The 26,804-nt window shown below is 36.9% G+C and overlaps 1 protein-coding gene across 1 annotated transcript in view; it reads left to right on the top strand.

Annotated features, from left to right (window-relative positions):
* MUSK (muscle associated receptor tyrosine kinase) overlaps positions 1 to 26,804 on the top strand; it is a 90,573-nt gene that overhangs the window by 16,471 nt on the left and 47,298 nt on the right. The window contains exons 4-6 of the mRNA XM_072731763.1: positions 3,165 to 3,292; positions 4,804 to 4,945; positions 23,820 to 23,849. Of these exons, the coding sequence (XP_072587864.1) occupies positions 3,165 to 3,292; positions 4,804 to 4,945; positions 23,820 to 23,849 (300 nt within the window). The remainder of the gene's footprint in view (positions 1 to 3,164; positions 3,293 to 4,803; positions 4,946 to 23,819; positions 23,850 to 26,804) is intronic.

Genomic DNA, 26,804 nt, shown 5'->3' with positions numbered 1-26,804 from the left:
TATAGTTTTTCTCTTCATTTCTAGAATTCATAAATTTCTCAAACTCCCAAGAATATGTTAGGTGGGTTTTCTTTTATTATTCCTACTTAGTTTTAGGTGGGCCTTTTGAATCTAAAACCAACCTTTTTTTTTTTTTTTTAATGAGATATACTCTTTTCTATTTCTCTTCCTCTTCATTTTATCTCATTCTTAAACTTTTAACAAATATTAGATCTCTTTCTTTTTCCATTTTTCATGACCTCAGTATTTTCTCCTCATATTTTCTAGCTATCTATCCTGATATACTTCCTTCTTGGAGATTTTTAAAATTTTTCCTTCCCTATTGCGAACTCACTCTTCAATATGACCATTCTATTATTCTGCCCTTATACTGAGTACTTTGATCTTAAAAACCCATATTTTTAATTCCTGGGAATTACTTCTCTGCTCCTTTTGTTCCCCAGGGCAAACTCTGTGTGTTATATGATGTAGTATTTGCTCAAGTCCCTGTAAGGATATCACTACTGCATTTTTAAAATATAGTCTTCCTTTCCTTGCTTTGTTTCTGTTTTCTCCATGATTAAGTTTTGGATTTCTTTTGTTTTGTCTTTTTTTCATGTTCATGTTTTTTTTTTCTCAATCATCTACTAATCTTTTATTTTTGATCATACTTATAAATGAAGTTGTAGATTCATTAGAATAGGAATGTTGAGGGGCTAATGTGGCATTGTGGGGAAATTGCTCTGGAGGTTTTGTGAGAAGGGGGTAGGGACATACCCACAAGAAAGCTTTCTTTTAGCATGTGGGGAAGTGAGGAAATCAAGTAAGGAAACTGGGATGTGCTCCTTTGCTAAATAATAAAGGCTTGATTCTGAAGGCAGAGCACATTTAAGTATTTCGCTATTTTGTGATTCCATCTTTCCTTTGAACATTTCTCATATTCTCTGTGGTACTAAATTTTCTTTATTATGGATTTATCCTAAATATTCTTCTCTTCTTTTCTCCACCTTCTCCTTAGGAAAGCTCACAGAGTCATGTGGGTATACACTGGTATGGCCATCCCAGTTGCTAACATTTTAGAATGCTCCCACACCACTTGGTAGAGACCCTCCTGAGATCCCTAAGATTCTGGCCTCCATCACTACTCCAGTTACCCTAGGATCTCTCCCAGGAGCTCCCTCCCCCAAGTTCCTTTTGGTCCATCAACTAAGGGTTTCATGCTGGCATAGCACGATGCTTCTAGCATCCTGCTATAACACGATAAACAGCTCACATTAGCCAGTGCTTGTGGCTCCACCTGAAGAGTGTTCCATTACAGTGGGGAATCCATGACTCAACATCAATACTTAACTCATTCCCAGCTCACTTTATATTCAAGTTCCCATAAGAATTCTCTTCCCTCTCATCCAAAAGATGACCAAGGCTTCTATTTCACTGAAAAAGATGGGAGTTATTTGCTTTGAACAAAGGTTATCTTGGCAGAGGGATGAGTTCAAGGAACCCAAGGGAAGGAATGGGTAATGCTCTTTGACTAGGTCATAGGAATATCAATTCTTAAGCTAAGCTTTTGCCAGCAGTCATATGACAACCCAACCCACAATTGAGGTGCCTGGCCATCATCTAAATGTAGGTGTTCACTGATGTTGATTAGGAAAGTTATGAGCTTTAAGAAGGCAGGCCAAGTACCTAAGTTGATATTTTCCTATAACATGTTTAAAGCCTGTCATGGGGCAGCCTGGGTGGCTCAGTGGTTTAGCGTTACTTTTGGCCCAGGGCGTGACCCTGGAGACCTGGGATCAAGTCCCGCATCCGGCTCCCTGCATGGAGCCTGCTTCTCCCTCTGCCTGTGTCTCTGCCTTTCCCTCTCTTTGTGTCTCTCATGAATAAATAAATAAAATCTTTTTAAAAAGCCTGTCTTGTAATTTTGCCATAATCCAAAATCATATCAACTCTAAATGACAATAAATGCCTAGATTAAACATCAAAAGACCATGCAGTCTTTGCAAATACCATTTCCAACCACCACTAACTCCTAGAAGCACAATTAAAACAGGAGGGAAAAGTGCTTATGAAATAAGCTTTTTTTTTTTTTCATGCTTTTCTCCATCAAAGTAACACACTGATTATATAGCATATGACCTGAGGGAAATAAAATGTATCCATTTCTCAGTAGTCTCTCCTGAAAAGACAGTCCTCTGTTTTATATCTGTAACATGAGATCACTAAGGAAATGAATGTAGTTTTTGTTATTATGAATGTTTCAAGTAGTAAAATAATAGGCATCCTGAACTTGTCAATTCTTCTACACATTAGATTTAGTAACTTCTTCTGAAAGTTTACTATCAGAGAATAAACAGTAGGTGGTATAAATTATTTCTTCTGATAGAATTAATTTAAGAGAGTTTCACAGAACAGTAAATGACAAAAGTTTGCCTCGCAGAGTACCAGTTACTCTAAATTGTATGACCAAATTTCTCCAATTACTAATATAATAATGTCGAGTTTGGGGGATCCCTGGGTGGCTCAGCGGTTCAGCACCTGCCTTCAGCCCAGGGCATGATCCTGGAGTCCCAGGATGGAGTCCCACGTCAGGCTCCCGACAAGGAGCCTGCTTCTCCCTCTGCCTGTGCCTCTTCCTCTCTCTCTGTGTCTATCATGAATAAATTAAAAAAAAATCTTAAAAAAATAATAACGTCGAGTTTACTTTCTACAAATATATCTAATTCTTAATCACTAAAATTAAGAGACAAATTTAGATGAAACTAAAGGGAGAGGGAAAGCAAAATTCAGAATTATATTAAAAGTAGATAAAAAAACTAATAAAAAATAAAAAATAGATTAGAAATGTCCCTTCAAATGTTTTCGTGTTTGTTGGTATGAACTGAATACTGTTGAGTTGTTAAGGTAACAGTTTATTTTAACCAACTTTTTATTAACTATCTTTTAAAGTGAAGAATACTAGGACTTCAAACTCCTAATATGTTTCATGAATTTGTGTTTTTCAAATAAGATATGAATAAAACAGATAACCAAAACTTTGAAAAATGGTTTTTGTTTGATATCCCCTCAAAACCTGTCTGAGCATTTGGCATATCTTGTAAAGTAGCAAACTATTCTTAGAGTGGATATTTAGACTTAATGCAGCCATATTGCCTTTTTAATTTTGAATTTTTGTTTCCCTTTAGAGCCGAAAATAACTCGTCCTCCCATAAACGTAAAAATAATAGAAGGATTAAAGGCAGTTCTCCCGTGTACTACAATGGGCAATCCTAAACCATCAGTGTCGTGGATTAAGGGGGACAGTGCTCTCAGGGTAAGTGATTATTATGAAAACATGTCTATACAACTAGTTTTCAAATACAACAAATCTTTGCAAAGTGAGTTACATGATTACAAATTTCTAACATGAAAATTTTCCCCATATATAACATTTTAACCAACCTTAAATATTCCTGTTCCCATACACACAAACCGTAAGGCATTCCAGTTGGGACTGGTTAGAGAAAAAAAAAAGAGAGAGAGAGAGATGGGAACCAGTAGTTCTTTTTAGGGATGAAAAAGGAAGCAAAACAAAAGCAAAGCTAGAATGTTTCTTTGTTGATCAATTGGTTAGTGGAATTGTTTTATTTTTTTAACATTGAAACTTTGAGACACAGGAGATGAAAAATATGAAACTAAAATCCAGGTTTTAGACCCAACAAACAGTTTCTGGGAGGAGAGTTGAGAAAAGAGGTTTGCTTTTTCTCTTTTTCTTTTTTTTTTTTTTTTAACATTTTATTTATTTATTTGAGAGAGAGAGAGAAAGCAAGTGCAAACAGGGAGAGGGGTGGAGGGAGAGGGAGAAACAAGCCCCCTGCTGAGCAGGGAGCCTGGCATAGGCCTCCATCCCAGGATCCTGGGATCATGACCTGAGCCAAAGGCAGGTGCTTAACCCACTAAGCCACCCAGGTGCCCAGAGAAAGGAGGTTTGGAAGAAAAGTAATGAGAACCTCTGGAGTGAAGTTACAGCACAGACATCAAGACTGGTGAAACTCTCCCTAGCAGAGTTTATCTCAGTCACAGAGCAGCCAAATTAAAAATCTATTATGTACATGCTTTTAATGCTTTTGTATCTCATACCTACATTTACTGGTAAATGATTACACTGCATCATTGTTGTCACCTACTAAGTGTAAACTCAGGGAGGTTTTTCATTTTACTATGCTGAGAATATTCCACAGAGAATATGTAGGTGTTGATACACGTCAATTAACTGAAATGAAGTATAATATCAATTAGCTTTATTTAAAATAAAACAAAAATGTTAAATTGTTTATGGTAATTATATAATTTCTGACTTTCCTTTTGTTATAAATATTGGTGGATTTCCTAAAATTAAAAATGCAGGAATTTTTGTATAATACTGAATTTAGAGTACTCAAAGGGAAAGTAATTGTGATGTTTTAACTTCCAACACCAAATTTATGTATTATTGGTAGAAATTTCTAATTTTTCAAAAGACATATATCCCCCTAAGGATACCATATAGAGTGTTTTAACTCAAACAGACTTGGATGTGACTTTTAGGAAATCAAATAAACGTTTGGTGTCCTCATGTGATGAAAGAAAATGAAAATAAACTCTTACAGAATCATTATTAAAATTAATTTAGGTAATCTTATACTGTCTCATTTAATATTGTGTATTATACCATCTAAATGCCAAATAAGTGTTCCAATGATATTTTTGATGATAGCAGCAATGATGATGACCTGATAAAGTAAGGCAAGTGATTTCTTGATAAAGCCATGGACATTTTAAAATTCCTGTCCCTATCCCTGGCAGGAAAATTCCCGCATCGCAGTTCTTGAATCTGGGAGTTTAAGGATTCATAATGTGCAAAAGGAAGATGCAGGACATTATCGATGCGTGGCAAAAAACAGCCTCGGGACGGCATATTCCAAATTGGTGAAGCTGGAAGTTGAGGGTAAGGAGTTGCATTCCTTCCCAGTATGGTGCTATTGGAAGGGCCTCACATTCTACTGTGAAGGCTGGATATTAATTTGCAAAGGCAGAGATGTGGGTAGACCAGTTCCCTCAACTGTTCCGGATACTAAACCATAAGGTCAAAACTCTGAAAAGAAAAACTGAAAAGAGAAAGAGGTGTTCGCTAGTATAATAGTTTATATTCCATCTATTGCCCACAATCACTGGTAATTTTGACAAACCCAGACTAAATTCAGACTAAAATACTAAAACAGGAGGATATCAGTTCAGAACTTATGTCTGGTTTGCACAATTCTCTCTTGCTTATAAATTTGAAAACCCTCATTTTACCTTTTTCAGCATATGGACATGACTTTTAAAAAGATCAAAAGAAAAAAAAAGTAACTTTTCAGATTGTATTCCACCATACAGTGTTGAAAAAAATAAAATACTCAAAATGTATAACTAAAAATGTTCCTACTTCTCTGACTTACATTGCCAAAGTATTTTTTCATTCTTTAAAATGTTCTTTTAAAGCCAACCAATTCGGCAATTAGTTGTAAAGGTCTTCACTGAGAAATCAGAATCCAGATAGGACTAGGTGTTGTACCCATTTGATTGTCAGATCCTTCTTGACCTAAAATTACATCACATTTTGCTTAAAAATAGAAACTACCAGCATGCCTGTGCTCAGTGAGCAAACTGGGTACAAAACTCTTCCCAGCTCTTCCTGTAATATGCTGTAGAATTAATCTCTGGCTCCCAGTTTTCTCATCTGAAAAGTGGGATTTGTTATGAGTATTCAGTGAGGTAAGGTGTTGATATTATCTAGCTGAGTGGCTGGCCCTTTGTAAACACTCAATAAATGTTGACTATAAGAATCATCACCTGTTTTTCTGCTTTTCTTTTTTCTGGTTGATAAAATATTTGGGCTTTCTTACACTGGCCCATATTATAGTTCAGTTGAGAGAGATTTCAGGAGTTCCCCATAGCTTACTTTGATTCCATCCTACTCACTTAAGCCCATATCTCTTCCTTCTCAGTCATACAGTTTTTTATTAGCTTCTTTTAGATTATTTTTATTTCCTAGCTAGGCCTTCCTCTCACAGTATTAATAATCTCATATCTCACATCTGCTTCTAATTGAGGTAACATCTTTATTACATCATTACATTGTTCACAGAATCTCTACTAACTCCTCATGGAAAAGAATGAGGCTGATGGGAATAATGTCTGTCAGACGTAAAAAATATATATATTTTCCACATAGTTGCTATAATTTAGTATCTTCTACATTAGCAATGGCATTTAAAACTCAGTATGCAATAACCAGTTGATGTGACATATTCAGTGAAAAATAAACATAAAAAACACTCAATCACACATTTAGACACTGACTTGCTGCCTGGATTCAGTGTTTCCTTGAGCTATACATGGAATAATACATAATGAATGTTATCCATTTGTATATAATATCATAAAGATTTTCCTCTTCAAGATTTAAATATAAGACCTCTGTATTATAATATAGAATGCTGATTGATTAGGTCCCTATCCACATAGATGCTGAAATTATTTGCTTTAACACTGTCCCAGAGAAAATGAACACAAATCACAATTAGTTGGAGTCCAGTTACAGTTTTGTCTAGGCTTGCCATTTAATTCTGTATCCCACCTATCACACCTACCTATATCACACATGAATACAGTCTTCTTTCTTCTTAACACTAAACTGGTCATGCTCATTGCTTTAACAGTTAACGTAGAGAGAGGTTTTATGAAACTTGCTAGCATCAAGAGCTCATAATATTTAAAGTTACTCTAACAATAGGTAGGATGGCCATTTTAGCACACATCTATTTCTACTCCATTTTAGTCCCTATTAAAGCAGCCAATATTTGTGAAAATTTGTGACACGCTTAGCATCGTGGCTGGTACATAATAAACATTTAATAAATGGCATCAAGTATAATTATTACTACTATAGCATAAAAATTGTAGCAAATCTGTGTGGCTTGTCTTGAAGTTCTGAAAGATTGGCTTCCACTTAAAGAAATAGTTAAGGCATTTTCACAAGATATAATGCAGACATGATCTATTTAAAGGAAGGACCAAGTTAACCGACAATTCAGAACAGGTGAAAAACCAACTGAAAAGCAACTGGCACAATTCCGAATGTGTCTGTAAAATATCTACTAACTGGGCAATAATGAGGGCTGAAGATAAAGCTGGGCCATAGTCACTGAGGCAGATGAGCACTTGTTATATATTGTGTCAGTCACTGAAAATTAGCTTGAGCAAATTAGAATGAGAACTTCATAATGTCATTCAGTGCTGGTCTACACGTCTTGCACATGATCGTCACGGAAAAGTTGTATAAAATCTTTAAAAACTAAAATAACATCTTTAAAAGTGGGGAGGCACCTGGGTGGCTCAGTTAGTTAAGTGGCTGACTTCAGCTCAGGTCCTGATCTCGGGGTCCCGAGATCGAGTCCTACATCTGGCTCCATGCTCAGCAGGGAGTCTGCTTCTTCCCTTCCTTCACCTTCTCCCACTGCCTCTCCCCACTTCTCATGCCTGTGCTTTCTCCCCCCTCCTCTCAAATAGATAACTAAAATATTAAAAAAAAGAAAAAGTAAAGTTGTTTGCCATTTCTAGCTTCTAAAAAGGAGAGGCATACTAATTGTAGATTTGGTAGTGTGTTTTCGCTAAATCTTAGCTGCCGTAACAAACATGGAACAGTTTCAACACAAAAGTTAAGCTCCCTCTAGAGATTGCCATCCTCAGGCTGCTGGATCTTTGGAGTGACAACAGGAAGATATTCCGCTTTTCTGTCTTAACTTAAATGGTTCAAACAGTGACATATAAAATTACTAATGAAACCTTCTAACTCAAGCATAGCCAAACATGGATGTCTTTCCAAAAGGATGAGCAATGGCTAACATTTTAAAATGCTGTTTACATGGATCATTTTATTGAAACCTCACTAACAGTCAGTGAGGAACATCCTATCATGGCACCATAATAAGAAACTAAGGAACAGAGAGGACAACTAACTTAGGTGTCTAAGAGATTGAATAATGCTAAATACTGTGTGTTCTATTAAAGAACAGATGAGCACATGTGACATTGCCAAGAGTAGTGACAGAAGAGGGGGGGAGAGAAAAAGCCAAGATTCTATAAATGATAGAGAATGGGAGCTGACAAAAAGAGACAGTGGGTGTCAGCAAATTTTTAAATAAATTTGGTAGAGAAAAGGGAAAAGTCAAGAAAGTGAGCAGTAGCTGGAGGTATATGGTATAGAGGTAAGGTTGCTTTGCAAGATTTCTCTTGTAACAAGATTAAAATGTTAAACAATAGTGAAAATGTTAAAATATGAATGAGAAGAGGCTCAGAGAAAAGGATATTTGAAGATAAAAGAGAAGTAGGATGTTCAAGGGAATGTCATGCTTGAGAAAGCAAAAACAGTGTGTTCAGGGGACAAGTAGAGTGATATATCCTATACAGAGGGTGATCATTTGTCCCAGTTTGCCCAGGATAGTTCTGGTTTACACCTGTTGTCCTGGAATAATTATTAATAGAGTCCTCCTTGTACCTTCGAAAGTATCCAGGCTTCCATGATAAATTATATGATCACTGTACTTAGGAAGAAGGAACTTCCTTCCTTGTAATAGGAAGGAGAAAAGGGAGGTATATTCTAGTATAAACGAGTTAATGAGCTTGGTAGATGGAATTTGAGAAAGCTCTGTTGGTTTCTATTTCCTTTGGGAAGTAGAAAGTAAGTTTATCTTCTGAAAATACTTCTGTAAAGGGAGTTCAAGGCTGAGGAAGAGTGGAAAGGTTTTAAAATAGCTGTGGGGAATGGGAGAGATGACTCACAAGGGGAGCTAGGATTGCTAGGTAACATTAAAGCTTTGGTAGAGAATGGGACTGTGAATATGAATAACATCAATGTGCTTCATCGCAGAAAAAGTAGAAGTTCAGAAAAAGTAGAATGCCAAGTCCAAAGGCAAGATACATGCATTGTAGTTTGCCAGGAAGGAAAACAGGGAAGAGGATTTGAGAATAATTGCAAAAGAATGGTTGAAACAATTAATCAATATTTGTACCAAATATACAAATGTAGGATTAAACACTTATAGCTTCCACAAAATGACAGACAAGATAACATGAACATCTTCCTACTACAAACACCCAGAATTGCTGCGTTAGTCATACAACCCACAGAATAAAATTATATTTCCAGAGGCCATGAATAAATAGGAATTGAAAAAACAGCAGTAAGCTCATGAACTGGTTCTGTATTGTCCTGGAGGTAATGGCACAAGTGTCCATCTCTGTAACTTAGAATACCAGTATTAAGACTCTTAAGCAGATGGGAGACAATGTCCTGAGCCCCTGTTAAGGAAGGTTAGCATTGAGAACTTTCTATAAAGCTGAGAATCATAGAAGTGAAAAGATGGACCAGAAAAATTCCATCTGATGGTACAGAAAGACAATGCAGAGGCTTGTCTCTACCTGAATTCTAGGTGTGAGAAAGAAGAAAACAAGTTTTCCTAGGAATGAATCTATATTCAATGCTCAGGACTATATCTCATGTAGGTTTGATATTAAATTCACACTGTACGGTACAGGGGCTCTCAAGCTAGAGAAATTAACATAAAAGTTGACCGCCGACAATTTAACAACAAAAAAGCTTTTAAAAATACCTTACCCAGATATATAGGATTTTCATGATAAAATCTCAACCTCAGAGGATTCAACCTCAACACTGAGGATGAATTCACAATGCAAAATTATAACATCCATAGTTAGCTGATAAAATATACAAAGGGATCAAAAACCCAGGAAATTCAACTAACACAATATAATAGAGACTTGAAAATAAATATGTTTAAACTAATTAAAGACATAAAAGGAGAAAAAAAAGAAAAATACATTAGAAGAAAGGCAGTTCTGATAAATAATTGAATAATTTTGACAAATGAAAGACATGACTATAATTAAAATTCAATGGATGAATAAGGATATGTTAGAGATACTAGAAGTCATCTCCTCAGAATTCAGTGCAGAGAGATGGGAAAGATAAAATTGAATTAAAGAAATAATTAAGGATATGCATTACAAAGAGAAAGAATAGAGAAAATATGAGAGACTATACTCAGAAGCTTAATGACTGAGAACTTGCCAAAATTAATGAAAGACTTCAATCTTCAAGAACTAGATACACGAGTCTCAATCAGTAAAAACGAAGAGGAAGGACATAAATAGTTTCACACCCAGATTCATCATAATAAACACCACAGAGGTGATCTTAAATCATTGAAGAGAAACGAGATTACTTATAAAGGACAACAATTAGGGTAATAGCAACAAAGAAAATCAAGACTTTCAACAATTCCTATTATTTGGTATAGTCTAGTGGAGGTGTTTTCCCTTGTTCTTTGCATAAAACAAAATAAAATAAATTTGCACCAAAAGAACACTGATAAAAGTATATGAAAAAAATCCCATGGAGCTATTAAGAATGCAATCAATCTATATCCTTTAACTTTTACAATTACACACCATATAAGTGATTTGGGTCTGTTTTCCATCAATGAGCCTCAGTTTCATCTTCTCTAAGAAAGAGGTTAAAAAAAACTAGCACCTACCTCTTAGGTTGTTGCAATGATTACATGAATTAATACAGGTACAGAGCAAACACTATATAATTATTTACTGTATTATTATTCATTTAATAAGTACCTATGAAGTACTGACTTTGTACAAAGTTCTGTTCTATCTTGCTAGAAATATTAATTCATTAGAAATATCAGTGTGTTCACAAGTGAAAAAGAATTAAAGAATTACTTAAGGAATTAAGTAATTAAAGAATAGTATGTTTTATATATTCAATATTAGAGTGTATAAACTAAATGCTAATAGTCATCATCTCTGCATGTAGAATTACATAGGAGGTTAACACCTATCATACATTTTACATAGCTCTATACTTTATGAATTTTTATAGAGACTTTCATAATTAGAAAGAATACATGTATTTATATTTTAGAAACAAACATCATTTCTTCCAAACATTATACTACTTTGATAAAGTGACATCAATCTTTCTGTTCATACTATTTTTGCAGTTCTTCTGCTCTAGAACAAACTAAGGGATGAGAAGAGTTTGTCAAAGGCAACTGGTTCCGATGTTGATTAGATATTCACAACATTTAGCCATTGGCTGAAAAACTGAGGTTGAGGGTGAGGTCCTGAAGAACAGAACATGAAACATGCCAATTCCTTAGGGAAGGAATCAATCCATAAAGACAGAAAGTTCGAGGCCTGCAGGAGGAAGGGAGCCCCTAGGATGGAATGGGAAGTAAAAGAGTTAAGAGGGCAGCATCTGCTAGTGGATTCTCCCTCTATTTGACTCTTCTTTCTTACTCATGGAAAGACCTGGAATCTGTGATTCCATAGTGGCTTAGAGGATCCAACACTAAAATTCAATTTGGGTTCTGATTTCTCAATGAGCATTTTCTACATGGGGTTGGGTGCTATTGACTCAAGGTAAACAAAGGTAAATTCCCATGGGAAAGTGAAGCCCTACTCCTAGGTGGGGACTATACAGGTATACTAATTTAACATTGGTGGGAAAGTATCTATGGTTTCCCAAATTCCACGGTCACTTGAAATGCAGAAAAGAGTTGTCCATCTCATAACTGTGGAGGCTCTTCCTTTGGAAAGTTCAGTCCCTATCTCATATACCTCTGTGACAATGGCCTTTAGGATAGGTTTCATGGCAGGATGTGATGAGGGCAAAAGAAATCTCCATATCATATTCCATAGATTCTATAATGTTCATTTTTAAATATTTTACCATTTCTGAGGTAAATCCCAGAGACATTCATTTCTTACAATCACCATTGGCTCACTTTTTTTCTTTGCTGTGTATTTTAGTATCTCTGAAATTGAGATTTGTCTTACTGATCTTAAAGGCAATCACACTTGGTTTGTGGTTTCTCCCCTCAAGCTGAGACCATTCCTTAGTTCCTTAGTCATCTCCAAATACAAGAATGAATATATAATGATAAAACAAAGATAAAGCAATCATATGGGCTCATAAAGATTTCCTAATATTTAACTAGAAATATTCCTTCCTCTTGAGATGATTTCTTTCAATCAGTTCCTCACAGAGATGAAAGCATAATTTTCAGTGGCATGATTCCATGTAGTACCCCCAACCTCACCACCACCAATTATATTTGCTGCTTATTCGTTTTGTTAGGTTGAAAAAAGAGACTAAGAGACTCTTCAGTGCCCTCTAGAAGGTATTCTAAGTCAAGAGATAATCTTGTCTGTTTCTCCAATCTGCCTCATGTTCTACTTTAGTTATGGAGTGTATCCAAAGAATGATCCATACTGTCTCTCTTATGTATCTTTACTGAAATGGTTTTCTCCAACTACTCTAAAGGCCAGGAAGTCAGACACTCAGGGGCACAGGGATGTGGCAAAGGAATGGGATGATCTGGATAGCAGGGCTGGAGTTTTTAAGGAGGGGCTACATCATGGAGGCTTTAGATAACCTCTGAAGTACAAGATTCTGATTTTTTACTTTCCTGTTTCTGACCAGAGGGATATTCTCCTTTTAAAAAATAATGTTGAGGAATCCCTGGGTGGCTCAGCGATTTAACGCCTGCCTTCAGCCCAGGGCGTGATCCTGGAGACCCGGGATCGACTCCCCCATCGGGCTCCCTGCATGGAGCCTGCTTCTCCTTCTGCCTGTGTCTCTGCCTATCTCTCTCTGTGTGTCTCTCATGAATAAATAAATAAATCTTTAAAAAAAAATGTTGAAAAACACTACACCACAGAAATTGAAGACTTTTAATATGATATATATAATGTAATTCTTTTTTTTTTATACCTGGAGTGGAGAGGTCATTGTTGAGTTTTTTAATCATTGGAAAAGATCTACTTAAAAAATTACAAATATCTCATTTTCTTACATTCTTACATATTTCCCTTACACTCTTTGACTTAACTATTATGAAATGATTGATATATTTGGAACTGAGTGTCAATTTTATTACATTCTGTGAATTTCACATTCAGACAAATTCTGCTTTGTATATAGAAACTGGTTGAGTGTAGAATAGGTGAAACTCCATTCAAAATAGATGCACATTGGAATGTACTGGGTGCCTTGTCCAGTGCATTTTCTGTTATTGCCTTCTTTACCCTTGGAAGTTTAAACCATGGAGGAGAAGATTAGACAGAAGAAGAGCTGGAACCAGGGGAGGGTTCTCTGTCCGCAATCACTAGTGTGGGAAGAGGTGGCTTAGCACCACTGCAAAGCTGTAGATGAGAGCCCTTGAAGCAGAACAAGACCAAGAACAGAACCCTTTGAGGTAGAAGGTTATTGTAGGCTTCCCAAATATTTAAACAATACCTCATTTGCAGGAGGCCTCAAAAAAGCAGAACCCTGTCTCGGGCCTTTTGAGAGAGGCATTTTGGGGAGTGAGGAGGGAAGGTGAGCCACCTGGTGAATGTAAGTGGCCTCAGTGCATGAGCTTCTATGACTTGTCAAGGCCCTTGAGTGTGGTCAGTTTGTTTCTCTGCAGTCTGAAAGGCTTTTCCATGTATCCTTAGGGCTGACTTGGTCGATCAAAACCTTTTTCTGGAAGATTTTTTATAGATATATGCAGTATATCAGACAACAATTGAATCCCCAAAGATAAAAACAAATCATTATATATACACACATATATACACACACATTTTATATATATACATTATATATGTATATATACACATAAACATATTTACATACATAAACACACACACACACACACAATGTCCCAGAGGCAAATATCAATAGATCTAACTATAAGAGATCAGCCCTGTTTTCAAAACTGTTAGACTTCTGGCTGCCCTCTTCCCTAGAGATCAAATTTCCTTATTGCATCTAGAAAAGTGGAAGCGATCATATAATGTTTACACAACATTTGATTTGCTTTTTCCTTTGTTTATGCCACAGCTCTTAATATGACAAATGCCACAGAGAGAGGTATTTAAAACCCAACGTGTGCTGTGCTCTCAGTGATTGCAGTTTTAATAAAATTTGCGGTGGTCCTGTTCCCGGCATCAATTCTACTTGCTTGATGCCACTAACAGGTTTGATTTGCTGTTCTGAGTACATTGTGTATCTAAAAACCAAACCAAAGAAAAAGGCATAAGCCTTTGGTATCCCTGGGGGCTATGGGCGGGGGGGTTAAACCTGCATGATTAATAAGGTGCATGCTCTAAAAGAAGAGTTCTATCCACTGATTTCAACTTTAAGGGCTGTTATGTTGCAATCCCATCTAAAAAGTTCCATAGCGCCTTCAAGAAACAATGGTACAGTGGTCCTTTAGTTGAAGAGTTGTCACTAAAGTTGTCTAAGGAAAGAAAAAGATATTTAATGATTACTGCCCCCCAAATATAACTACCTCAAGTTAAAAAACAGGTTTGCCCTCTTCAATTGCAGGTTTAAAGAAAAAAGCTATGCCTCAAAGATTTGTCTTGTTTAATATAAATAATGTGGACATTATATTATTTGCAGTGAAAAGTTACTGTGACCCAAAATATGCATACTCTAATTAGAGTAAGCTTTGATTTTCATTTTTTAGGTATTAAAATGAGATGCACCAGTTCAAGCACACATACACAAAAAAGGAAACATTCTTTCTCTTTAATGCATTGATTCACAGAGACTCCTCTTACACTGTGCAGGATGGAACACCATGTCTTCGTTGGCCTTGATTTCAAAATATAACAACTTTGAATCGTGTAAGGATATAATCGAAAGCTATTAGACTTCTGTGGCAATATGGAATTCAAATGCTATTACTTAAATTATTCCTTTCAGGAATCAAAAATATGACTTTCAAATTGTAATTAGTATGTTCACTGCCATGAATGATAAACTAGGCAAGGCATGATTTTTAGAGGGAACTTAACGTACTGGCTAATAACATGGGCTCCTGAGTCTAGAGTAAACTCCTGAGTTCAGATCCTGGCTCTACCACTTGTGTAATGTCAGGTAGGTCACTTGGTCTCTTTGTGCCTCAGTTTCCCCACTTGTACAATGAGGTTAACAATGCTCTGCGTCTCATCTCTTATAAAAAGGATAAACTGGGGCAGCCTGGGTAGCTCAGCGGTTTAGCACCGCCTTCAGCCCAGGTTGTGATCCTGGAGTCCCCGGGATTGAATCCCATGTCGGGCTCCCTGCAATGAAGCCTGCTTCTCCCTCTGCCTGTGTCTCTGCCTCTCTCGCACGCATTCTGTGTCTCTCATGAATAAATAAATAAAATCTTTTAAAAAAAAAAAAAAAGGATAAACTGGGACGCCTGCGTGGCTTGGTGGTTGAGCATCTGCCTTGGGCTCAGGGAGTGATCCTGGAGTCCCGGGATCGAGTCCCACATCAGGCTCCCTGCATGGAGCCTGCTTCTCCCTCTGCTAGGTCTCTCTCTCTCTCTCTCTCTCTCTCTCTCTCTCTCTCTGTGTCTTTCATGAATAAATAAATAAAATCTTTAAAAAAACTTTTTTAAAAAATTAAAAGGATAAACGAAGATAACATATTTAAAGCTCTTACAGGACTGTACAGTCATTCAGATAACAGTTACCAGTATTAGTTCTAGGACTAATGTAATGTCTGTGCAGCAGAAGCAATGATTTAAAAACACTTGCAGAGAGATAATCACAGCTCTTTATTCCATATGTCATCTTTATCTTTGAGGTAGAAGCAATCGAGTTCAATGGCAAAAAACGTATATGTTTCTTTAAAAGAGAGTTGATTTTTATTAACTTTGGTTCCATCAGAAGAGTAATCATAGGTTTTCAATCTGAAATCGCAATTCTATCCGTCATTCTACAGAAGAGGAAATTTGAGACTAGAAAAGGCGGCGCTTTGTCCAAGTTAGCAAGGAGCTCAGAATTCTCAGTTCCCAGGCCAGGACATCTTCCATTACCCCGTTCTTGAGTTTTCCCTTTCTCTGTGTTTATGTTTCATAGGCCAGCACGCTGCAGAGCTCACATGCTTTAGCATCAGATAGATCTGGGTGCTAATCCTGACCCTGCCACTTGCTAGTTATGTAAGGTCGCATATTTTAACTCAACCTTTGCAAGTTATTTCCTCATTTGTGAAATGGGGGTGGTATTACTTAGAGCGTAGATTTTTTGAAATGGACTAAGCCTGCATATATACCGTGTCTACATGGAGGCTCCTTGATAAAGACTGGTTGTTGTTGTTGCCTGTTGTTTACATTATTTACATTCTACCCAAGAGAATAGCGTTGGTTAAGGCTCTCAGATTTCATAAATAGAATGTCAACATTACCAACTGCTCCTCTTGTTTCCAAAGAACATAAATCTATCCTCAATCAACAATGCTTTATACCTGCATGCTTGGTACTTGTTAGAGATTATAACTTTAGTTTGGCCCCACTGGCACAAATCAGTGGGGGAGAAAGCTGATCTAAGAAGCTGTATGAAGATGTGCCTTTACTGGCAAACTGGAAGGGGGCTATTTAGAGTCAACCTGTACAAAAAATACGGTATACACAATAGGAAATCAAACCAACCTTAATGCACATCCTGAACTTACTACATATTTTACTCACTACATAAATAGCCCTTTGCCTAGAAATCTTGTTGAAAATGTCAATCATTCCATCACTCACTGCATTAAGGTAAATCATAAGTGAGAAATTGCTTTAAAAATCTAGCGCCTATGGGTGGTGGGAAGGTGATCTCTCCTGAGAAAGTGGCCTTTTGTTTCCCTTCTTATAGCAAGAATGGTGTGATTTATTTTTACTTTGTTTTTGTTTGTTTGTTTGTTTGTTTTTTGCCCTACCTGGCATGTATTTCAGAATGCAAGTCATAGTATCTATTACACTAAACCAACCAGAAGTCTCCTTTTCCCTCATACTAATGGGTTTGTTGTTTCATTTAATTTGCTGTCACATCATTGATTCACTTCAAAACTTCTGTGGAAAGAGATGGAAATAACAAAGTTGATGGATTATCAATCCATCAAGAATATAATTCTTCCTCCAAGGCGGTGATTCTCAAACTTCAGTGCACATTAAAAGCCTCTGCAAATCTTATTAAAAGTTATAGCTCTAGGATGCATTCCTCAGAGATTCAGATCTGATAGGTCTGTGTTAGGGCCTTTTAACAACTTCCCAAATGACTCTTAACCTGAGTAGTCTACGAACCCACACATTTAGAAACATTGACTTGAGGATTTCTACTTAGAAGGTCTTTATTCCAGGCAAAGCTTAAACATTTAAGGAAAAAGTTAGCTTATCCATAATTCATAGGTTAAAAATTAGAAGAAGCTTCAAATTTATTCACTTGAGTGCCTACTGCATTTCATAGAATGAGGTTATTCGCAAGGATACAGAGATAAAAAACATGACTTATTTCTTGAAAAGTTTTCAATTCAGTGAGGAAAGAAAGACGAGCATGCAACAAGTAGTTATAAAAATTAAAGTTCAATTATTTGCAATGATAGAAGTTTGTGTAGAATACACACAACAGGACAGGGGATATGGTGGGAGATCAGGGAAAGCTTCAGAGACGTGAGGTCCAACAAGGTTTTGATTGATGAACAGCAGCTCTTGTTACAGATCATATCACAGTGATGGGTGGGAGGAGCAGATTTATCATGAGAGCACAGGTTGCTATGGAGTCAGGGAGTAAAAGATGGACTAGAGATTATGAGACTGTATCTATTCGAGAGCCCTAAAAACCAGAATGGGCTGCAATTTGACTCACAGACTAACACTGAGATTATAACATGTGGTATTCTTTCTTAGACATAGTTTTCAAATGTCATCTCGTTCACATGGGGATCTACAGTTTGGAGTCCTGTGGTCCTATCTGGGCATCTGGAACTCCATCTCAAAGACCACAGCCATGTTCTCAAGCCAAGCCACTTGAGACAATCAGGGTACTATGGTGCCACTTATGCCTAAGGTTATGGCTCCTGTTTCTTTTTCCAGCTAAAATTTCTGGTGAGCTAAAATAACAATAATAATAATATTTTAAAAACAAAAAACATTCTTGGGGCACCTGGGTGGGTCAGTGGTTAAGCATCTGTCTTTGGCTCAGGTCGTGATCCGAGGGTCCCACACTGGGCTCCCCGCAGGGAGCCTGCTTCTCCCTCTGCCTATGTTGCTACCTCTCTCTGTGTGTCTCTCATGAAAAAATAAATAAAATCGTTAAAAATAAATAAATTCTTAATTTTCATAAACCTTACTTTCTTTGATTGCTCTCACGGCTCAAGTATCTTTATTTTCATGAGATTAGGTCCAAAATGTTATTTAAAAGTAAATTAAGATTTTGATAAATGTACTATATTTATATAATATGTTAGCATTAGAGGAACTTGGGTGAAGGATACTTGGAGACCCTCTATATTATCTTTGCAACTCTTCTGGAACCCTAAAGTTATCTCAAAATTAAAACCTTCAAAAAGGTAAACCAAAAAAGGCTTCTGTCCTGGCAATTAAGCAGCTTCACATCTCTTCCCATTAAAACCAAAATATACACTGTTTTAAAGAAGGAAAAACATGAATCACAACTGAAGTCCAATTTCTTCATTGGCTTATGCTTAAACTTCTAATACATTTTCAGGATCATTTCAACAAAAATATTCTTAATCATTGTTCTCTCTACATCTAGTACTGAACTAAAACCAAGTTAACTTTGTGTGGCTCTTATCTGATTTACTTGATAAACACTTCTTGCTTGTAGTCATTATTCACCATCCATATTTACAAGCTAGGAAAATGTTATTATCTCAAAGGCCACAGAAACGTTCCCAGCCCAAGCCACTTTAGAGAATCGTGATGACACGGAGCCAGGCCAGCCTTACTTTGAAGATGCGAAGGAAGGCTGTTTGTGAGGGTGCTGTGTATATTTTCTAAAGGAGCTTGCATTCTGATTCCTTCAGAGATGGAGCCACAGTGGATAAACCTCATGCATTGCTCTGCTTCAAAGGAAGCAGAAATGTAAACAGTGGCAGCACACCAGGGTCGGGTTTCTTTGCTTTAGCTACCAAGAAGTTAGCAAAGAAAATCCAGGTATTCACTTAAGTTTATTATTATTATTGTCACATGCTCTTCTTTTTTTTAATTTTTATTTATTTATGATAGTTACACACACAGAGATAGAGAAATGAGAGAGAGAGAGAGAGAGAGAGAGAGAGGCAGAGACACAGGCAGAGGGAGAAGCAGGCTCCATGCACCGGGAGCCCGAAGTGGGATTCCATCCCGGTCTACCGGATCGCGCCCTGGGCCAAAGGCAGGCACTAAACCGCTGCGCCACCCAGGGATCCCATCACATGCTCTTCTAATGATTGGAAAACAAAAGGAGAATGTATTCAGAAACAGAGTACCACAGAGTCTCAGTATGATTACTTTTCAACAATCCTCTAAGCCAATTCTTTTCAAGTAAATAATAAAACAACTAAAATGACTCTTTTTTGCTGCCTGTGGTGCTTATCTTCTACTAGGCATCTCCAACGCATTAATATTTTTTGAAAATTTTATTTATTTATTCATGAGAGACACAGAGAGAGGCAGAGACATAGGCAGAGGGAGAAGCAGGCTCCCTGCAGGGAGCCCGATGCAGGACTCGATCCCAGGACCCTGGGATCACGACCTGAGCCAAAGGCAGGCGCTCAATCGCTGAGCCACCGAGGCATCCCTTTTTTTAAAAAAGATTTTATTTATTCAATGCAATAACTCTTAAATTACAATGCTAGATGAGACAAATGTAGCCTATTTAAGAATGGATTCAAATAATCTAGCACCCATGTTTTAATAATAAGGTCTGAACAATGGACTTCTCTTTCTACAGAATGCTGCCTCTCTTCTCAGATAAGTGAGGAATGGACTTAAGTAGGCTTTCAACACCTACAAAAGGGGTACTCAGCACGATCAATATCTGGAATGTAGCTTGCTAAGGCAGACTGAAATTTAAAAATAAAATAAACCCTCTCTCTTCAAAGGCAGTTGGAGAAACAGCTTTCATCAGTCAGGAAGATACCATGAGCTAGAAATAGCTCTGAAAAAAAAAATAAATGAAAGAAAGAAAGAGCTAGAAGGTCTGGCTTCAAAATTAGCCTCCAGTCCTTTCTAGCTGTGTGTTAGTTGCTATATTAACTGCTTTGTGCAAATCATTTAAAAATGAAAAAGTCCTAGAATGGTGTCCTGACAGTACCAGATGATCAGAGATTTCTTTAAGGTTTTGCCTACAAAGAAAATTATAAACAATGCCAACCTACAAAGAGCAAGAATGTGCAAGAACAGCTTCCATTGAGACTTTGGCCTAGGTGGCCAGATCTCTATTATCTTCTTGGCTCTCCTAACTCTTGCAGTCTGAAGAATGGGAGAGATCCCACAGTTATGCCTGTTTTCTCTTCTAGCCTGTTTCTTTCTCTCCACAAAATCTACGTGACCTACATGATCTTCCTAAATAAGTTCATTTCAGCCAGGGAACTTTGATGGCTTTCCCTCTTCCTATATGATAGATTTTCCCTTCCAAATTTTTTTCTCCAATCAACTAATACAGTGAATTGAGTAGGCAAAACTTAATTTATCTTTCTTAGAATCAAAGCATATTCTCACACACACACACAAACACGTTCAAAATTGAAGAGCAAGTATAAAAACAAGTGGTAGGTATTCATGATTCTCAATGGAATATGACCTCACTGTATTTTTATATAAATGCGCACACAAAAATGTATGCAAATTTCTAGTCATAGAAGTAGAATATTAGAGTCTTACTATCCTGTGACTTTGTGAGACTCTCTATGTGTGTGTCAGTTTTAGTTCTGCAGTAAATTAAGATAAGAAGGTAAGGTAAGAAAGTTCAAAAGTGAGCAATCAGCATGGTAAACTGGGGCTATAGCAAGCTTGGAAAAAATGAAAATATTTGAAGGCCTTCTTTTTTTTGTCCAGTGGTTAGGAGTAGAAACTAAGTCTTGTGGGTAGTAATTATAAGGAGACTGGTTTTGGTTTGATTTAAAACATATTCCTTTTTTTAAAACAGTATTTTAAATGGGTTGCTATGATAGTACTGAGTTCCCCAAAAATCAAAGTATTCAAGAAAACGATACAGATACTATTTAACTCGGATGTTGATTATATCTCAGATTACTCCAACAGAGATTATCTCTTCTAAATGTCTTATTGAGCAATTCCAGGACAGTAGAAAAGGAAAATGAATCGCTATCCAACTCCTTTTTGAAGTATCTTCTTTTTTCTATAAGAGACTGTGCTAAACTTTAGGGGTTAAAGGAAACATAACAAAAGTAAATATGCTATACTGCTCCCTGCCTCCACCCCCCCAACACAGATTACACATCAGTTTGGAAGATGAGACTGATGCATAACACATAGAGCAATTAAATGGGAATAAAGACCATAGAGCCAAATATTTAAAAGTTGATAGGTGGTAAAACAGTAAGTTCGGAAGTCAAGAGGGATCACAGGCTAAGCAAGCAGGATACGTGGAAAAAACTAGAACTACAGACTGACTCAGAATGACCAATAATCTAATACACCGAATGGGTGTACTCAAGTTTAAATAGGTTTTGCAGATTATTCTTGCATCATTTTCTCTAATTTAAAGTAATCTTACTTGTGTATGTGGTATACATGTGTATAAATCTATAAGCATGTGTAAATACATATGTACAGAGCTGTATATCTGCACTTTGTGCCTAGAAAGAAACTATATGAAGATATAATTTCTGATACAACTTTGAGGCCTCCTCCTAGGAAAATGGCAGATCTTGGACAATCACTTATCTCTTGAGTCGCTTCTGTAGATCTGCAGTGGAGGAAATGGGTGCATTCTTTCAAAACTTCACATTGCTCCCAATTCCAAAGAAATGAAGCAAAATGAACAGCAGTAATAACAATAGGTACAAAGTGAAAGGTAGCAAAGGGAAGTCAGCACGGTCTTCATGGTACACTCTCAAGGGTGGTCCAGTCAAAGACCACTGGAGCAAAAGTAAAAGGAGACTCAGAATGTACCTGCACTTGCTCCAGAACCCAAAAAGAATATTGTAAGAGAAAAAACAAAAATTATAAAATTTTTTTAAAAATGAAGAAATAGGATTCTCAAAATGTACGGAGGCCTTTTAACTTGGGTGGAAAAAATTGGGGCAACGACAGCAGCCAGGGAATGAAGACACTTAATATTCCCATAGGAGTCCCATTCCCATCTCAGTCACTCATAGATAGTTACTGGGCTGATGGAAAACAAAAATAGTAAGATCTGGAAATAAGTACAACTGCGTTAGGGAGCTAGGAAAACATGCCCAGCCTAAAGGCGTCCAAATGCAATTTTTCATTTGGGCTAATCTGGTCCAAACATGGACCTCCGTGTTATTTTTCCTGATTAATGTCTGTGTTGGAAACCAGGGAACTCGGCAGTTTCAAGCGTCCACATGACCAGTTTTCAGTATGAAAAATACCAGGCACTGTTGGGGGTGTTGTAAAAAATGATTTTCTTTGTGTAGGTACATTTCTAACTCTCCTTTTAACCATAAATGTATTCAAATGTAACAACTTTCATGTAGTCTTTGACCTTCAAAAAATAAAACAGGAATGTGCCACGGACTTGGTTGGTGGAGATGGGGAACATTTAGTCAGTACAATTTAAAAGGGAAATTATAAGTTCGCTTACATTTAAGAGGGTTGAGTATTAAGTGCAAAAATGAGGATTTCTTACTATGAAACACCTTAGAAGGGAGAATTGATGTCTGGAGGGGCATTTCTGGCTCTGACCCTGCAGCAAGGCTCTGAATCTCAGATTCCTCGTCTGGAAAATGGGCTGAATAATATCAGTTATGTTTAATCACAGGGATATGATCAGGGTTAAAGGAGATAACGTGTGCAAATATCCATAACCTGGGAAGAACTATGCAAATACATCCTTAGCATTCAAAGTCGTTAACAATAGCATCGCTATTTTATACTTATAAACAAATGCTGCAGTCAGCTTGTCACTAATTTGAAGAAAGGTCTAAATTGACATAAACAAACTTTCAGGAAAGAGAAACAGAGCTCCATGTGGGATCTACATCTGATATAGTTATTATATTAAACATTTTGGAACAATCAATTTGATGGTTGTCTCTTTTCTAGGATTTAAAAAAAATCACAAATCCTCGATTCTGCACACACCGCATAGACATTTTTACATTTTTCTTTGGAGCCTGCTTCACTGGTAGTTTCCTGCAAGATAGTGATTTGCTCCTCTCTGCTCTGGGAGCAGCCTTCGGGAGTGGGTACAGAGGAGAGAATCTCTGTTGGTGGTAGGCTCTGTTCTGCAGAAACCCCCTAATCCTCTGTTTACCACAACATGAGTCTATTGCCATAGAAATGATAGTTGAGATCCCAGAGTCAACCTCACTGACTTCACAGCAGGACCTTGTAAAAGGAGAAGCCATGCTAACAAAGGGAAAACACAATTTATCAGAATAGTAGGCAGCCTGTTGCCTTGAAAGAAAGGGTGATTGTCAACATTCAAATAAAAATGCATGAATGAGCTATGCTGTTGGGTATGCTGTAGTTGATTATTTGTGTCGTGCTGCCCGACTAAAAGTAGTCATTTGAAATTTTATGTCATTTAATAGTTTGCTTGAAGAGGTCAGGAATTTCCCTTGATTGCACTTGTTTCTTATTGAAATAAGAAACAAGCAGATTCTAATTAATCTTGTTGTGCAACTGATGTTTCTGTGGTCAAAGATTTTCCCTTTTCATGATGTGTTGTTTTTGTTTGTATGTTTGTTGTGTGTGTTTGTTTTGTGTTATTTCTATTAATAGAAGAAAGTGAACCTGAACAAGATACTAAAGGTATTTTTTTTCTTTCTGCCCTTCTTTTTAAATATATGGTTCTATTCAATTGTTTATTTTTTGCTGACCTTATAGACAATTCTAGGTGTCTATTTTTTTTATTTATTTTATTTTATTTTATTTTATTTTGTTTTTAGGAAATAACAAATGATGGACCAGGAATATTGTCAGCATTTGACTGTTATTAGATAGGCTGCTTTATTTTATAATGTATTTATTGACCACTTACTTTTATTAAGTAAACTCTGAAAATGCGAACAAAATGATATAAATCAGCTTGAGACTATAAATCTCACACTGGTTGTAACAGAAAGTTACCTTTTGACTGAAAGCCTTTTTGGCGTAAGGGGATGTAGTGGGAAGGGAAGGTGTTACAAGTTTTGGAGAAATGTAAAAATGTCAAGATGCCAGCTTAGGTTTTTATTGTTATTATTCCAAGAAGACAAGTATTATGAAACTGCTTGAAACCAAACCAAATCAATCAAATTTAAATTGATTTTAATTGTCCATAGATATATACATCTATTTAGTGGGATATGTTTAGAAGAAAGTAGATGGATTTGTTTGGGAGGAAAAACTCTACTTTGTAGAATAAGAGTTTTTCTTCCAAGTGAGCACCTTCTATCTTGATTAAGATTCAAGCTTTGTGTTGTTCTAACCTAAACTTTTATGTATTTTGGATAAGATTCACAAGTTCTCATATGATACCATTTGGCTCTAGAAATAAACTTGAGGCTGATAGTAATTGAAACAGCACCTCCTTAGGATCTCAAATAAGGTATTTGAAATGCTTTTCTATTTCCAAACATCAGGCTGTATACAATCAAACTTAGATAAAATCATTTCACCTGCTCCTGTGTGATTCTTTTTTTTTTCTTTTGTTTTTTGTTTTTATTTGCTTTCACTTCATTTCCAGCAGTCACTGCTGGTTAGAATCAAGTAACCTTTAAAAAATCTCCTTAAGGCACACTAGAATTAAATGAAGAAAGGGGAAAAAATGACAGAAAATAAAATCCATGTGAGCTCATTGTGTCCTTTGAAATAATTGCTCAGGAACAGAATTTATAAGGGATTTAAGTATTCCTCTGGTCCTACCAAGAAAGGAGAGGCAATTCATCTCAAGCCAAACTGCTTGTGCATTTCGAGACTTCATTTGGGTCCCCTGCCCTAGGCTTTCCATTGCACCATCAGGGCAATTTCAGACTGAGTAATAGCTCTATCTTCCTATTACAAATTCAAATTATGCCTTAAAATGACAATCAGTAATAAGATTTATTATGTATCTGAAAGTGCTTTGGAAAATGGAAAGAGAAAGGGAAGGGATGGGGATGAATGAGAATGAGAACATAATATGGTTATGTTTTTATATAGGATTTTGGAATCACTGGCTGCTTACGCCCAGTTTTGAAAGTATGATTCTCAATCTGCAGTTAGTGCTGTAGATTTTCCCACAAGAAATTAAAGCCGCAAACTCATGAATGAATACCACAACAGAAAATCCAGGGATAAGCAGATCGCCTATGTCTATTTCCCATGATGCAGATGAACAGTAATTTGCTTGCCCCCCAGGAAAGCAAGTGGGATAGGGCTTACAGCAAATTGGAGAATAATGGATAAGACTATAGAAAAAAGAGTTGCACCATGTTCTTTCTTAAAAAATCCATACCAAAACAGTTGTAAACATCCTCTAAATTACTAAGTAATGCTGTACCTCTTCTATTAAGCAACTAGTTTATGTAATAAAAACACTTTTATACTGTTTTTGGATGCAAATAAAATGCAAGATAGGGATATTCAGTGGATATTTTACTTGATATGAAATATACCACATTACTTTTAAAATGGATGACCTAGAATGCATTGTCAGTTTGGGGCTACCACCAAAATAATGGGAGTGTATTACTGCATGACATCTAAGTTTATTATTACCAGCGCATTATTATCCATGAAAGTCAGTCTAGCATTCATTTTTAATTGCAACTGGCCTTACTGTTTTCAACGTTTGATAAATATGGTGGAATTTTTTCATCCCTCCTTCACCTCTTCTGCTTGAAGCTAGTAACAAATACAGATGGGTATAAAAATATCAGTTTTATTGCTGATAAAGCTGGATTGAAAAATAAAAGTTTCTACTTTTCCATCCAAGAATTAGACTAACATCTGTTTCCTCATCCTTCTCAGCCCCTCCCCGCTCTTTAACCTTTCACCCTAAGTTGTAAGACAGAGAAGCCCTGAGCTGGGATGCTTACTGCACCTTAACCTCATACCCTTCTTGTTTGAGGGTAGCTGGGAGACTGATGGTCCCATGGGAGCTGTGATACTCATAACAGACAAGTCCCTTTCTCCAATCTCACCAAGCAGAAGAGTCACTCATTCATTCATTGATTCATTCACTGATTCAACAAATATTTATTGAATGGCTGCTATGTACCATGCAGAGCTCTGTCTATCTACTTATCAATTGGCCTGTGTTAGTGAACAAAGCAAGCTCTGCCCTTATGGTGCTTACATTCCAGAGGAGGAGACTGCCAACAAACAAACAAGTCAATAGTTATGACCTGGTGATAAGTGCTATGAAGAAACACAAACAAGGGTAAGGGACTGTGTTGAGAAACATTTTGATAAGGAGACATCTGTGGCCTTCTTTGGGGGTGGGGAGGGGGAAACTGGCAGGAAAGGTGGAAGACATCTTTCAATACTGGAAAAAGGGGACAAGTTCTATTTTATCTTTTGGCAAGAATGTGGGTGCGCAAAAAAACAGCTTCCCTTTTACTCCTGGCCTTTTTCCCCTCTTAACCCACTAGACTTAACAATGCATGTGGAGAAGCAGGAGCTGGTTAATTGAATAAAGAGCACTGAGGGGACACAAGCTACCCACATGGGGTCAGCAAGGAGCTCCCTCGGCATCCCAGCTCCCACTTTGGGGAAGTGAAACCCATGGGTTCACTGTGATTG

Source organism: Vulpes vulpes, chromosome 12 (assembly GCF_048418805.1).
Source record: "Vulpes vulpes isolate BD-2025 chromosome 12, VulVul3, whole genome shotgun sequence".
Classification (NCBI taxonomy): domain Eukaryota; kingdom Metazoa; phylum Chordata; class Mammalia; order Carnivora; family Canidae; genus Vulpes; species Vulpes vulpes.
The sequence above is the reverse complement of the archived record's forward strand: the minus strand, read 5'-3'. Positions and strand labels throughout refer to the sequence as shown.